Source organism: Dioscorea cayenensis, chromosome 10, assembly GCF_009730915.1.
Source record: "Dioscorea cayenensis subsp. rotundata cultivar TDr96_F1 chromosome 10, TDr96_F1_v2_PseudoChromosome.rev07_lg8_w22 25.fasta, whole genome shotgun sequence".
NCBI classification, from domain to species: domain Eukaryota; kingdom Viridiplantae; phylum Streptophyta; class Magnoliopsida; order Dioscoreales; family Dioscoreaceae; genus Dioscorea; species Dioscorea cayenensis.
This window is the reverse complement of record NC_052480.1, coordinates 4,140,905-4,157,035: the sequence shown is the minus strand read 5'-3', so window position 1 is coordinate 4,157,035 and position 16,131 is coordinate 4,140,905. Positions and strand designations below refer to the sequence as shown.

Sequence of the window (16,131 nt, the reverse complement as noted above, 5' to 3'; positions counted from 1 at the left end):
GTGAACAAAAACAAAACCAATTGAAAGACCATCTCTGGACAAACCAAGCACCACTGCAAAACAATCTCTCTCTCTCTCTCTCTCTCTCTCTCTCTTTGTGGAGGAGAAGACAAAAGGGGAAGAAAGGCGCTGCCTTTGAGAGGAGAAGAGAAAAGGGGAAGAAAGGCGCTGCCTTTGAGAATAGATAAAGGTGGGAGGGATGGGTTCTCCACCTGTAGGAATGCTAGCGCTGCCTCCAAGCGCTGCGCTTTCTCCCTCGTTGGGGACAATCTCCATAGCCTCTCAAAACCATGGCTTTCTCAGGGCGTCTTCTAATTTTAGGAGATGGGCTGTGGATAGGAGACATCTGCAACATAGGAGTGTCCTTTCTTCCGGGCAGAAGGTATCTTCTCTTTCTCTTCGCTCGCTTGCATCTGATTTAGTTTAAAAATCTAATTTTTAGGTGAATGGAATCTATTGGATTGGTTTTGATGTTGTGTACCTTAATGTTTATGTTGGAAAGATGATTAAATTCAGTGTTTATATTTTGGGTTCAATGAATCCAAATGCGGTTTTCAAATACTATAAATTTGGAATCCCTTATAAATTCTGTTGTAATTTCATTTAAATGAATGGTTTTTATGTGTTTGCGCTCATGAACCCCACACCTAGTGGCAGTTGAAGTTTTTTTCACTCTGTGGAGGAAATCCTATCTGGTATATCTTGTTCATTCATTGTATTGTTTCTGAGATAATGGGATGAGCCAGTTGTGGTCCTTCTAGGGCTTGTTTGGTGGGGTTGTAATTGGATTCATGCTTAATGAAAGTTATGCTTAGAACTTTTGCAATTGAACGGACACTTTGATTGCTTGATAGGTGCTTGTGGAAGTAAAATCTGATATACAGATTGTCAAGTCTGAATTGTCATTTAATTGATTAGTGTTCAAAATGATACACTATATATGTAAGTGAGCCATTTTATAGGACAAACATGTCCTTTGGCTACTTGCATGATTTATAATAAAAAGCAGTTAGTCCATACTAATCAATTTGCAGAATCTTAGTTCTAGCAGAACATGTTAGTCCAAATAGCTTCTTATTGAATTTTAAATTTGTTTACCTTGTTTTTGTTTTACAAAAATTATGTTTATAGTGTATGGAAGTTGTAGTTTTGAGAACCATTGTTGTTTTTTCTATTCTTTCAATTTTGGTTACAAAACAGTTTTATCATGTCTTACATTTTTCTCTTGCACATAGCTCTTTCTTGAAACAGGCATTACCATTTATAACAGGACGATTCCATCCTAGACCGTGACTTGTGTTGAAAGAACCTTCCATGTTTTGGAACTTTGACCACCATAGTAGAAATCCAACATAGGCAGAAGCAAAGGGGCAGTTAGTCATTGACAAATTTTGAAACATCATGTGGGGAATGATCACCTCCTTTGAATTGTATTGCTTTTCTAGTATAATTACAGAGGGAATCTAAGCATGGACTGATTCATAAATTTGCAGCTCAATGCTTTCTAGAAATTCTTATCTTTTCCTGGCAGTTGTTATTTTTTAGTTGTTTTTAGAATTGCAGAGTCCATGTAGATTATTTATTTATTTATTTATTAGCTTTACGTATGGAACTCATTATACTTCCACGAAACTTTCCTGATTTTTGTTGAGGATTTATTATAAAGTGATCCAGTTTGACATTTCCCAAAAATTACTTTTGGGATTATAACTTTGAATAAAGTTTTGTTTATGTTCATTATGTAAATTGTATCTCAGAATATTGTGATATATTTGGTCTTTACCAGTGATTCACTACCAGGGACTGTTTTTAATGTACTACTACTATAGTGGCTTTGTGGATTTATCAGAAGACACAGGGACAAACATATCTGCTTGAATGAAGTTGGTGATGGGTCATCAATGTTCGGTTCAGATGAGGAGGGTGGTAGCCAAGTGCCTACACAAGCTCAGTCCATTGTTGAAGGTTCGGGAACAGTGCTAGTATCAGAATATAAGCCGATTCCTGATCTTGATTATCTTCAGGTATCTATCTAGCTGAAATAATAATTTATCTGAGGCTGCATAATCATTTCTTGTTACTTTCCATAAGTTGATGCAACCAAATTAACATTAAGTGCCTTATGTGGTTGTTTGGATTTCTGCATGACCTGCAAATTTTATGATTTTAATAAAAGGTAAATGGCTTAAACTTCGGTTGAATTTCCCCTTTGGAGAACATCGGTTAAGTTTATGATATTGTTCGATATTTTAACTTTTCCTAAATATTGGGTTATAACTATTATTTTTCAACTATATAGTTTTATCTGAGGATTTTCTCACACATTATTTGTCATACAAGCTTGTATGTGTTTTTCTCACTATTTTTTTTAGTTCTAATCATGTGCATAAACTACATCCTCAGTTCATACTTTAAAACCTATTCGCTCATCCAAATGATGAGGAAGAATTATGATTTTACAATTATTATTTTAATGTATATCAGAAAGCATGCGAGATTCTGGAGATGGTATTGCCTTCAGAATTTCTTGGTTTGTTTTGATTTGTAACGGTTCATCGTTTCAGGAATTACTGGCTATTCAGCAGCAGGGACCAAGAGCTATTGGCTTCTTTGGGACGCGGAATATGGGCTTCATGCATCAGCAGCTTATTGAGATTCTAAGTTATGCTATGGTCATAACGGTGTGATAAATTTCTTTCCTTTCATTTCTTGTTACATGTAAAGTTTCTATTCAAACAGACATTCTCGCTTCAATATTTCTCCACATTTGTTATTTAATTTCAGAAGAACCACATTTACACTTCCGGCGCATCAGGCACGAATGCAGCAGTTATTAGAGGTGCCCTACGAGCGGAGAAGCCAGAACTGCTTACTGTTATTTTGCCTCAGAGCCTGAAGATGCAACCACCTGAAAGCCAGGAATTATTATCTAAAGTAAGGCTGCTTATAATTTGTTAGTGCCATTGGATGGTCTTTAAATTACTCAATAGAGAAAAGAGTTGACATTCTCTTTATTGTCTTGGCTGTTGACTGTTCATCTTGCAATTTTCAGGTTCAAAATGTTATTGAGAAGCCCCAAAATGATCATCTACCCCTTATTGAGGCTAGCAGGTCAGGCTTTCTTTATAAGGTCTTCAAATTATGCATTATACATTTTTCAGCAAATTATGCAATATACATTTTTCAGCATTTATCCCATGTTGTGCTGTGATTGAGCAGTGAATAAAAATACGAGAAATCTATGTACCATTTTATGACGATGTAATTCTGTGAAAGACTGATTTTCAGAAAATCTAACAGCTTATTTAAATTTAGTCTGCAATAGATTAGTACCATTTCATAGGAAAGGCTTCTTAATTTTGAGTGCTCACAAATTGCAAAGCTCTGACCACAACTGATGGCATTTTCAGATTATGCATTCAGGAAACAGTGCTGACCTTCCAGACGATCTGAGTGTTCATAGTAAATGGAGATTGTTGATCTTTGGCTTTTTTTTCTGTTAAAACTTTGGCAAAACATGAACTAACTTTTCCACTATTGATTGAAATCAGATATTTTTCTTCAAGCACAAATAACTAAATTGTATCAATTCTTCTCTCCCTTGCCTCTGCTTTCCCAAGTGAACTCGCTCAGTGATCACACAACTGAATAAATAGTATTTAGCATGGATTCAAATCAGTTTGCCTTCACTTATGTAGTCGTTTGTAATAATGTCTATTGATATTGTGCTAATGTATTGATGATGAATCTGCAGATTGTGTAACATGGATATACTCAGCCATGTACAGCAAGTGATATGCTTTGCATTCCACGACAGCAGATTGCTCATGGAAACTTGTCAAGAAGCAAAGAACCTTAGAAAGATCGTAACCCTCTTTTATCTAGACTGATCTTTGCACCGGTTGAAAGCGGTTTTACAGATTCTCTTGCAGATTCTCTTGCAAGCAGGCGGCTTCAGCTCCTGTCTCTAGAATATTTAAAATTTAGATAGTTTATTTTTTTTCTCAAGGGCAAGAAAATGTGTATTTCTGGGAATTTAAGGAACCAACTTTCATTGTTTAGACAGTTCAACAGAATAATAGATCTATTCATGTTGTCATTGTCAGTATGCATCTCTTGGAACTTATTTTAAGTAACTGCATTAACTTCTGCCTTTATGGAAGTACATTAATTTTTAGAAATCAGCGAAGCTGATAAAATGTCTACAATGCATCTTTTAACCTAAACTATACAATGATACTAATGTCGCCGACATCACTCGCAGAGCTCTCTACAGATCCTGAACAAAACTACAGATCTGGCAAGCTCTAAAGCGCATACATCTTTCGGTATTCATTATTGAATATCTCTGAATCTGATACAACAACGGATGCAGACCAGGAACGGGACCGGCTACCGGAGTTCCGCCTTAAACTCCTTGTGTTCTTTTCCTCGATGCGATGAATGATAATGCAGTAACACATCGATCCAAATGTCACCAGCATGATAGTGGCACCAATGGCCATTGTGGCATATGCGAGCCACAAGTCCTGCTTTCCGACCACAACATAAGTGAGGGAAATGAACGAAACCGATATGAAATAGGCATGCCAACCACATGAGTTTGTTCATCACAAACACCATTAGCCGCTTCGCCTTCTGCTCTGTCACAATCAATGATGTCTGAACAACCACCACAGCTAGAGAGATGAAGAGTGCAAGAGAATCGAACACTAAGAAGATTATAAAAGCAGCATTGTTTGCTATGTATGCTTGTCCAGGAGTTATACTATCATCGGTTGTAGACTCAACATACTGGCCAGGTAATTGAAAGATTGCAGCGAAGGCTACAGTGGCAATGAGCACAGCAACCACAGTGTTCGAGTTAATGGCATTGTTCAAGCCTCCGATGTGCAGCTTATGGAGTCTCTTCTTGATGTTCTGCACCTTCCTCTCAGTTTGCCGGGTCTGAACAAGTTGGGATTGGACATCATGCTTTATATCACTTACCGTCTGCTTTAACTGCTTTGTGGGATTGGGAGGATTTGGCGGCTCCTTTGTCGCGACTGCTCCGACTTTTTTCAGAATATCGATGATCTCTTCATTATGTGCCTTTTCTGCAATACCAAGTGCTGTCTCACCTGCTTTATTCACCACATTTACATTGATTCCCTCTACTGATATTAGAGTCTGCACCATCTGCAATTGCAAAGGCATGAAATTTTAGTTGAGCATGAAAAAGACGTGAAGTAAGAACAAGTAGACTACCGACAGGAGAAAAACATAGCACTCATGGAGACTCATAGCAGATACAAGAAGGTAGACTAACTAATTTCCTCAAAGAATTTCATTCTTAAGTTCAATACATCGACAATTATCAAAACAGTTAGTAAGTTATTTACATAAATAGACTTTGCAACTTATTTTCATTGTTTGAATGTATAATATCATATTAACGAAAAAGAAGAGCAATAATAATAACATGTTTGCAGAGTGAGAGAAATATAAAAACCTACATCAGGACGTCCCTTCCGTGTTGCAATGTGCAATGCTGTATTCCCCTTGTTATCTTCCAAAGAAATAACAGAAGGATCGGGATTCAATAGCTCCAGAACCATTTGATTATTGTGACCTTTCACTGCCATATGCAATGCAGTCTGTCCCTTCTTATCGATCCTCAAACCGATGCTCGGGTCCTTGCGCAAAATAGATTTGACAACTTCTACATGCCCCATCCTCGCTGCGGAATGCAGAGCAGTTTTGCCATTGCTCCGTGCAATCTTGACAAGGTTCGCCCCTGTTTCTAGAAGAAGATTGACGATATCAATATGGCCTTGAGTGGAAGCTGTGTCAAGAGCGGTAGAGTTCGATGTGCTCGTAGTCATATCCAATGCAGGGAAAGCACGCAACATCTCTTTCAGCACATCTACAATGATGAAATAAATCAGTATCGCCAAATGATGTAAACTACCAAATGTTTAAAAAAAAATTACATTATCTGCAGATGAACTAGTCTTTAGTATCAATTCAAAACAGAAACAATGTCACAATATCATTCAGTTCTTGACTACTAAACACAAATCACTGAACTAAACAAGAAATCTTAACTTCAAATGCAAATTAACATCCCTCAAGATCAACACAAATTAGAATGCAGACTAATCAGCTCAAAAGGAGTATCATTCAGTTATATCATTTAGTTCTTGATTTCTAAACTCGAATTACTGAACTAGATAAGATGAGATAGAGAACTCACCAAGATGTCCCTGCTTAGCAGCAATATGGAAAGCATCAAAGCTATTAGTAGCCTTAATTCCTGCAGAAAGAACATCGGAAACCTTCAATATTTCCTGAACAACCTCAACATGGCCATTCTCCGCAGCAACATACAATGCTGTTTCACCATCCTGATTCTGTTTCGATACGAACTCCTTTAACAAGGACTCATCACATTCCGAGATGAGCTTTGTTACTTGTGTTGCATTCCCTGCCCGGGCAGCTAAATGAAGTGGTGTATCTCCTCTCTTGCCAAAACTATCTCTGTTCTTCTTTTCTCGGAAGCCTTGCTGCTTATCTCCTGTCCCCAAACGAATGCTCTTTTGTTTCTCCATCATCCCCATCTTGACACTCTTCTGCCTCTCCATGGCACCTAACCGAAAGCTTTGCAGTTTCTCCAATGCCCCACGCCGAAAGCTTTGCTGTTTCTCCATCTCCACCATTATTACTCCTAGCACATGTGGAAGTATGAGAACCTTTTGTTCACTCCTCTAACTGTGCTTGTCCTGTCCCAATTCAATGAATATATTTAATCCAAACCATGACAAACAACCTGAAATCATGTCCAAAATATTGCCTTGATGTTCAGATTCTCCAAAAAACCAATTTTTTTTTTTTTTTGTTGACCAAAACTTCAGCTGATATCAATCCTGATGAATAGCAGCAGAAGAGAATGAATTTGGGATCATTGGCACACTATTAATAAGCAAAAAGACAAAAGAGGGGTACAACTGTTCCTCCTCCCCTCTTTGAAAGCCCTAAGAATCATCACAAACATGAGATAGAAACAACCACATGATCAATCTCACAACCTAGAAGAAAAAGAGAGAGAAAAAAAATTCAGATTTTTTAAATCTTCTCTGAAAGAACTCCAAAATATAGCTCCTTTTAAAAAAACAAAAGCTAAAAAAGAAAAAAGAACACTAAGAAACCTGCTTTCCACCCACCTCCAGAGCTTCAATCATAAGTAAAAAAATAAAAAGAAAACATCTCTAAATCACCGGCCTAAAAAAGACTGAACCTTGCTCATATTTCAACAAAAACTCCAATCTTTCCTCAATACAATCGAAGAACAAACATAAGAAAAAGAGACAGTAAAAAAAGAAAACATCTCAAATCACCAGCCTAAAAAAGACTGAACCTTGCACATATTTCCACAAAAAAAGCTCCAATCTTTCCTCCTCAATAAAATCAAAGAAACAAACATAAGAGACAACAAATGGTTTACCTTGCAGTTCCAGAACACTAAGAACTCACTCTTCAACTGGATCAAAACTAAAACTTTTTTTCATTTTTCTTTTGTGGAAGAAGACTTGAAAGTGGTTATCAAGGTCTTCGATTTGGGACAAAGAGCAAAAGAAGAGAGATGGGTGGCGGCTACATGGCAAAGATATCATTTGAGGAAGAGCGAGTGGTGGGGCTGCATGGCAAAGTGCTATACGCCAGAACCACAGTGAAAATGAAAGATTCCGTGTTGAGGAAAGTGATGAAGAGGAAACAAGTATTAATCTATTCAAATAAAAATTAAAATTAAAATTAAAATTCATGGTTTCCATCATGCTTGCTTTTTGTTTTTCATGGATTTCTCAATAATAATAATAATAATAATAATAATTCTGGTCAAATAAACCATTATTCTTCTTGCGGGTATATTTATTTATATAAATATGATAAATTACTATAAACAACCACTAAAGTGGATAATTTTTTTAAAACAAACTGCTCTCCATGTCCTTAACGTTTTTTTTTAAATGATTAAAATTAATTAGTAATCTAAAATTTATATAAAATTATATTATTTTTTTAAAATTAATTATATTTAAAATATGATTTAAAAAAAATGTGTAGTTGTATATGATTTATTATAATTTATAAAAATACATTAACTATAAAAAAATATTTAAAAATATTTAATACTTTATAAATTTTTTAGTAGAACAAATAAAAAATTCAAGTAAAACTGTTAAGATTAAATTTTTTAATAAAAATTAGTTAATAGTTTTAAATTTATAAAAAAAATTATAGTAAATTTATAAAATTACTCCTATTTAAAATATACCAATTTTTCTATAATTTTTCATTTTACCATAATTATTGAGAGGTACACAAGTAGTTAACCATTACACATATCAAAGATAATTAATGCTTTTATGGATGTTCTAAATTGACATAAAAAATAATAATAAAAGCTCTTAAAAAGGACATCAAAAATTGACTAAGGGGAGTATATCACCAACTATTAAAGCTATTATTATATTATAAAAATAAGATAAAATTTCTAAAAACTCTCTCTATATTTTCATTCTGTTTATATTATTATTTTTTTTAATAATAGACGACAAGCGTCTTTTTTATATGAATATAAATACTACCAAACAGTACTTAAACCATGATGTACAGTATATATATAGTATGAGAATAATATAAGAATCCCGGGTGAACAGTGTATAAAGTATAAACAGTACTGTGAACAGTACTGTCGGGGGAGGGATTTGAACCCATAACCTCCCTTTTATACTTTGGTGTCATACCATTGGGCTATCCAATGGTTGACTTCTGTTTATATTATTCATTTTAATTTTTCTATTTATTTTTTTATTCCTTTTAGTTTGATTTGTTCTATCACGTTTTATAATTTTAATATATAATAAAATATTAAAAATACCCCTAGTAATAAAAAATAGAGCAATAATAAAAATAAATAGATTAACACAGATCCATAAGAGGTGGACTCTACCTTTGTATTTGAAATCAGGTTTAAGCTCTACTTCTGGTGTGAGGGAGTAAAACATGTGTAATTTTATAATTTTAATTTAAAAGTTAAAATTTTATAAATTAAATATGTTTTTAAGGAGTATAATCTTTAGTTGGTCCTATCTTTTCTCTCTTTCTTTTGGTCCCTCTACTCGTGAAATGCTCTCCCAGAACTTTTTCTTTTTGAAAATGTGCCCACTTAGTTAAAAATCGCTCGTCGAGTCCCTCTACTTTTGAAATGCTGCACCCAGGTCCTCTAGGTGGGACGCGTTCTAAAAGAGAGGGACCCGACTAAGCATTTTAACTGAGCTTTAGCTTTTAAAAGATATAGGGACTAGTCCGGGAGCGTTCGAAAGTAGAGACCAAAAAGAAGAGAGAAAAACTATGACTATTTTCACTGATTATACGTTTTTTAAGATATGATAAATCTTAAGTATTATTTTTAAGAAATTGAGAACGTTGGAGAGACGTGGTCTTAATGATAAAAACAAAAGAATGAAATTTTATGATCGCCATATGCTTGCACCATATCATATATTTTTTATTTATTGTAATGAAATAATTGAATGGGAAAAACAAGAAACAATAAAACCAGACAGACCCATGTATCAAAGCTATCATGTTCTGTCTCCAAATAAAAAAAACAAAAGATCTTTTCAATTTGTTTAACATAAAACACATGACCAAGTCAAATTTATATATATTTTAAAAAAATTCTTGAAATTATCTCCCATTTAATTCATTCAAGAACATGGTCATGCTGTGGGAGTGGAATGTTTGCTTTATGGGAACATTATTAATCTTTCTAAAATCCACATCATATTTACAAATGATTTTTTTAATATGTTATTAATGAAATTTTTTTAATCTTTAATTATATTAACGAAGAGACAAGCATAAACGGGTCCTTTTATTTTTTGTGTTTTGTTTTCATTTTTTTTATAATTTAAAATAAAACAATTCCCAATTAGTTGCACCTACCTAACTTGTTCAATTATTAAATGATTTAAATCCTAAAAAAAAAAAGCATGTTGTGCTCTGGTTATTTAAAAATTAGGTATCAGACAAAATTCTAATTTTAAAATGAATACTATTTAACTTATTCGATAATGATGTGGGATAGCCAAATGGGGATAACATGTGAATAAATAAAATAATAATCATAATTATTTTTATATTCATTTTATGATTATTTAAAGATTATATATACACACATCCAATAAATCTTAATAATTGCATACATTTTATAGTAAAATTTAAGTTATAATTATTTTAAAGTTGTAAAGGTTTGAATCACATAAGTAAATAATTTTAAAATCAAATCTTTGTATATGTGTAGAAAAAAAAGAAAAAAAACACATGTTGAGAAAAATCTATTTTCTTTTATAAAGTTTTAATATCATGACTGGACTGATTTAGAACATATGACTCTTTTAAAAACCAAGAGTGAAAGGCCAAATAAAAAAAAGTCTTTTCTTTCATATTATTTTAAAATCCAATTTGTTTAAAATTATTTTATTTTTGACAAAAATTAATATGATGTCATATATATAAGTGCCATTAGAGTTATTATATTTTATTATAATTTTATTATAACCATAAAATAAAATGAATAACCATAACATTGGATTAATTCAACTAATTTTTAAAGTTTTTAATTAAATAATTACAAATTAGAAAAAAAAAGAAAAAGAAATCAAATGAACAAAAATCCAAATTTTCATGATGAAATACCCCACACGCATTGAGGATGGAAAAGAAAAGGAAATGCATGTGATTGGTTGGATGCATGATTAAATGAACTACTCTTTGGAAACATGTTCTTCACCACTCTTTATATAAACATAGAAATATATATATATATATATATACTTAAAGGCAAAGTTAATTACTTTATATATAATGAAATTAATTTTTATTGTGTGGTATGGAAACATGGGGATGATTGAAATGAATGAAATGAAAATTTGTTCTGTTTTCCATCTGTTTTCCATGAATCCGAAACACATGTTTGAGGGTTGAACATGTTTTGTTGGAAACATTTTCATTTCCAAAGTTCCCCAAATGAAAATGATTTGGCCCAAATGTTTTGTCTGTTTTTGGTCCCTGTCAACGCGTTGGGTCTGTTGGTCTTGATTGATTTGTGACTTCACTCAACCAAATTGGTTGTAATCCTTTTAAAAGTTGACTAAATTTTTAGTGGCTAATAAATTAACAAAAAATAATTAACTAAAATTAATAATTAAATTTTATTTGTAATAAAAAAAATTATTTTTTGTCAACGGCCTCTTAGTATATTAGTACTAATTTTTGTGTAGTTATTTGTGTCCTAATGAGTAGACAAATTTGAATCTCAACTCATGCAAAGTAAAAGAGTAGATGTGTTGAAAGATTAATTTCATATTTGTGTACACTCCTGACAATGATTTATCCACACTTAATCAATATATATATCATGATTGTGAAATAAAAAGCATTGAATTTGTTAGACATTTAGCTTTTGTTTTAAAAACTAGATAGACATTTCCTAGAGCCCTAATATTCAAGTTGTTATTTGTCAACTATGCTTTCTAAATCCCGTTCTCTCTCCTTTCTTTCCAACTCTGTTATTAAAGCGTGTTAATTTGTTTAGTTATATTGAATGGAGTTTTTAATTTTGATGCATTTTACTTTATCTTAATAAAAATAAAATTGTTTAAGTCACCCAAACCTGGTATAACTTTAAATTTTATTTTAATATATATAGATAAATCACAAACCTTCACAGTTATTGAATTGGGAAGGATTTGAACGGTGATCAACATATAACTTCAAATTTTTCTATTTGAGAACTCGTTCAAAAAAAACATTTTATTCATGATGAATATATTATATTTTATTACATAAAATTTCAATTCCATTACATCCTTGATGAATTAGTTATATTTTTTATTATGATTTCTTTCACAATTTTTAATTATGCAAAACAAGCAAATGTATCTACATCTCTAAATATTTAATATTTAATATCTAATTATATAGATCATGCATTATTTTTATGTTTTCAATTTTTTTGGGTTATACAAATTAATAAAATTATTTATTTATATAATTCTTATATTTATAACTTACAAAAATTTAAAAGTAATTATATGGGGGGAAATTATAAATTAATACTTTAATGTAATAAATAAGCATTAAAGTGGTATATATATATATATATATGAATTTTTTTTTAATTTCCATACATTAATATGATCCATGGTTAATTAGACACCTTTTCATTAGAAAAAAAAAATATTGCCTGAACTTTGATGGCATCATTTTGTCCAATATTTAGACGCTTGCAGATGATAAGTATCATATGTACCAACTTGGGGGCCCAAACAAATCTATGGTGATGATATGACGATAAAATCATTAGTGAAAAATTTCAATGGACTACATTTGACATGTGTGTGTATATAACATCCAAGTTATTAATGTTAATAAGAATGTTTAAAACCATGTGATTATGTAGCGCAGAAATTTTCATTGAGTGTTAGTGTGCTTAGGAACAGTAATATAGTGAAAAATGAAATGTATAATATTTTGATTTGAATCGTTCAATTATAATTGACACAATAACTCAATCAATCACAATTGTTAAATCCGATTTCCACTAGCACTATATATAGTTGAACTAAAAACCCAACCGAGAACAACATACCCACTTGTTGGCTATTCATTACAACATGTTTTTCTACTATCCATTTAACTGTTTATGTCCCCATTTGTTAATATATATCTCTCATATTCTCTGTCTCTCTACCTTTTCTAAATCGGGAAATGTTCTACCTTTGTTTTCATTACCTATATTGTTGATAACATAATTTTTTATTTGATGTTTACAGCCTATATATGGCCCATTTAGTACTTTGCAAGAAAACACTTTTTTTGCAAAGTATTTCTTTGTAAAATCTTTCCCTGCATTTACTTTTTCCTGTAAAATAACAATACAATGTCAGGTATGTACTTTGAATATTGTAACTAAAATACATGCAGAATAAATTCCTTTGTTTGGTATGCATAAGCTTTCTATGCAAAGTTTTGATTATTCTCAATTTTACCATTCAATAATATTGAAGTAAAATAAAACCTTAAATACATGTTTTAATTTTTTTCATTGATTAATTATTTATATATAAATAAATTAAGAAAGTTACTTATATAACCGACAAAAGTAGGTATTTAACTCATACTCTTCTATTATGAGAAAAATTATTACTCGAACTTAAAGATCCATAAGGCACACTTCCCATATAAATTTTGTCAGTTTTTTTGTAGATAGATTTTACCTAAATATGAGGTATTGTGCATGTTTTTCAATAAGTTTTAAATAAAAATTCATTATCAAATCAAACAACATCAAAGACAATACAAAAATTCTTAAAAATTAAAAAAATACAAAAAGTTATAGAACTTATCAATAGAGATTATCTTGCGCTAGGGTTTTGAAAAGAAAGAAGTGGTGGAGGAGTTTTTAGCTAAAACTAGAATTTTTAAATGAAAGACATGACAAAAGAGAAGAATTTTTATTTTACAAAGGGGTAACATTGAAATTTTACATGTCTCATATTTTCCCAATCCATGATGTAATCTGTTTCACACTTCCTCCCTTATAAATAATTTTTCCTGGTCAAAGGAAAAGTAATTACAAGTTGACCATAACTTTACGGTGGAGTTTGGTTCGCGGTAATGTAAAAACATTACCGGGAATCTTGTAGTAATGTGTTCTGTTTACCATGTTTGGTTACTGTAGCAGTAGTAATGTTGCTGGTGATGTGAGATTAGTGAAATATTACCAAATAAGATGGTAATGTGATTACCACCAAAATAGGTGTCCAGATTACCAAGTTGGTGGTTATGTGTAATATTTTTTTTTTTCCAATTATGCCCTACTCATTTAATCTAATTCCTTATTACACTCCCTAGTTTTTATTTTTTCTTATTATTTTGGATATCATAATTTAATTATTTATTTATCTAAATACTTTAAATTAAGTTTTTTGAATTTTTATATGTAGAGGTATTTTGGTAAATACAAAGATATTTTAAAAAATTGTGAAAAAAATAATTTTTGATATTATAATTTAATTATTTATTTATTTAAATACTTTAAATTAAATTTTTCAAATTTTTATATGTAGGGGTATTTTGATAAATACACAGGTATTTTAAAAAATTGTGAATTTTTTTTAATATTGTAATTTAATTAATTATTTATCTAAATACTTTAAATTAAGTTTTTTGAATTTTTATATGTAGCGGTATTTTGGTAAATATAAAGATATTTTAAAAATTTTGAAAAAAATAATTTTTGATATTATAATTTAATTATTTATTTATCTAAATACTTTAAATTAAGTTTTTCGAAGTTTTATGCATAGGGGTATTTTGGTAAATACAAATGTATTTTTAAAAATTGTAGAAAAATAATTTTTGATATTATAATTTAATTATTTATTTATCTAGATACTTTAAATTATATTTTTCAAAATTTATACGTAGGGGTATTTTAATAAATACAAAAGTATTTTAAAAAATTGTAAAAAAATAATTTTTAATATTATAATTTAATTATTTATTTATCTAAATACTTTAAATTATATTTTTCAAAATTTATACATAGGGGTATTTTAATAAATACAAAGGTATTTTAAAAAATTGTAAAAAAATAATTTTTAATATTATAATTTAATTATTTATTTATCTAAATACTTTAAATTATATTTTTAAAATTTTATATGTAAAGAAGTATTTTTGGTAAATTTGATATATTATTGAAGTGATTACCATGACTAACCAAACATGGTAATCTCACATTACTACAACATTCCCGGGACATATAACGTTTACGATCAGCATTCTGCGTGATCTCATTACCATGGTAATATATTATTACTGTGAACCAAACGCCCCCTACATGGTTTCTTTTTCAATTAAACACATGAAAACATTTCACAACCTTAACTTAAAAAAAAATATATCAAATTTTAATTAGATACAAGGATAGCCCAATGGTAAGACACTTGGGTGCAAGAGGGAGAGCAAGAGTTCAAATCACTTTTCTGGAACTGGGCCAAGTACTATTCATGTATTGTTCACGGGCATGGATGTGAGTCCTTTGTGGAAGAAACAGTAGTTTCGCCCCTCTAAAGTTGTAGGACCGAGAGATTTTTGTAAGAGGTCTGTAAACCACCATAATTGGTGCACCTCTGTACCTATATGTCTCTTTGACAATCCCTTAAATAGGGGGTGTTTGTCGTCTATTAATAAAAAAAAAGATGCAATTAAATTACGCTTCATAATGTGGTATCATGAAAAATTTAGAAACATTATTAACCAGTCAAAATTAGAAACATTATTAATTAGTTAAAATTAAGCTATGATATATCATATTGAGTGCATACATGTCTTATAGCCATAAAAAAATTATAAATTATTTATATAAATAAATTAAAACTTGATTATAAAATTATTAACAAATATTCAAATTTGAGAACACCATATCACCAAACGTAATCTCAATTTGCAAGGACACAAATGCTTAATATTGTAGAATAAGAAAACCAACCTTGGAGCTCTTGCATTTGTTTTTTCAAGAATAGTGTCTCATATATCTCTTTCTTTAATCAGCTCGGGATCTCTTTCTATGCTACTTTTAACTTTACTATTTCATTTAAGTGCATTGTGTACTTATCTACTCAATTTATATATATATATATATATATATGTATATATTTTCCTTAAGTTGATTTCTAAGTGAAGAAAGCGGCCATTGAACTTAAATTGTTAGTTGAATTCAATTGAAGCACAAATGAACAAGATGCATGAATGCCCTTATCGTGAAGTTATTTTTAGATTATAAAGATCAACATTCTTTTCTCTAATCATTAATTAATAGGTACATTTCCTTTTGTCTCAAGTATTTATCTTTGGAATTTATTTATATATTCAAAGCTTGCAAAACTTTTATCCCAAATTCAAGTAAGTCATCAGTACTGTTTAAGAAGAGTCTTGTTGAATGTATTAGAGTTCCTACACTTAGTTTTATATAAACCATTTTTTTTTTTAATAGAAATGGATAAATCATTACTTCAT

At 30.6% G+C, this 16,131-nt stretch overlaps 2 protein-coding genes across 3 annotated transcripts; one reads left to right on the top strand and one right to left on the bottom strand.

Moving 5' to 3' along the window:
* The first annotated feature begins 49 nt into the window (after nucleotides 1-49).
* Nucleotides 50-4,105, top strand: LOC120270191. Of its 2 annotated transcripts, XM_039277223.1 has the most exons (7): nucleotides 50-126; nucleotides 166-382; nucleotides 1,830-2,024; nucleotides 2,565-2,681; nucleotides 2,785-2,934; nucleotides 3,053-3,111; nucleotides 3,755-4,105. In XM_039277223.1, the coding sequence occupies exons 2-7, from the start codon at nucleotides 200-202 to the stop codon at nucleotides 3,888-3,890; spliced, it is 840 nt and encodes a 279-aa protein (XP_039133157.1). In that variant the 5' UTR covers nucleotides 50-126; nucleotides 166-199; the 3' UTR covers nucleotides 3,891-4,105. The 2 variants fall into 2 exon arrangements, with proteins under 2 accessions (XP_039133157.1, XP_039133158.1); XM_039277224.1 differs by lacking the exon at nucleotides 3,755-4,105 and adding an exon at nucleotides 3,411-3,489 and having other exon boundaries at nucleotides 50-382.
* On the bottom strand, nucleotides 3,996-7,687 carry LOC120270190 (ankyrin repeat-containing protein At5g02620-like). The gene is given in 5 exon segments (XM_039277222.1): nucleotides 3,996-4,580; nucleotides 4,582-5,178; nucleotides 5,496-5,905; nucleotides 6,236-6,905; nucleotides 7,484-7,687. Coding segments are annotated over 4 exon segments (1,743 nt in total). The 5' UTR covers nucleotides 6,699-6,905; nucleotides 7,484-7,687; the 3' UTR covers nucleotides 3,996-4,307.
* Between the last annotated feature and the right edge of the window lie 8,444 nt (nucleotides 7,688-16,131).

Excerpts from the sequence above, each read along its gene's own strand:
- LOC120270191 (XM_039277223.1), top strand. The coding sequence starts at position 200 with ATGGGTTCTCCACCTGTAGGAATGCTAGCGCTGCCTCCAAGCGCTGCG. Across the intron at positions 383-1,829 it reads TCCTTTCTTCCGGGCAGAAG|TGGCTTTGTGGATTTATCAG; the intron begins GTATCTTCTCTT and ends CTACTACTATAG. Across the intron at positions 2,025-2,564 it reads CTGATCTTGATTATCTTCAG|GAATTACTGGCTATTCAGCA; the intron begins GTATCTATCTAG and ends TCATCGTTTCAG.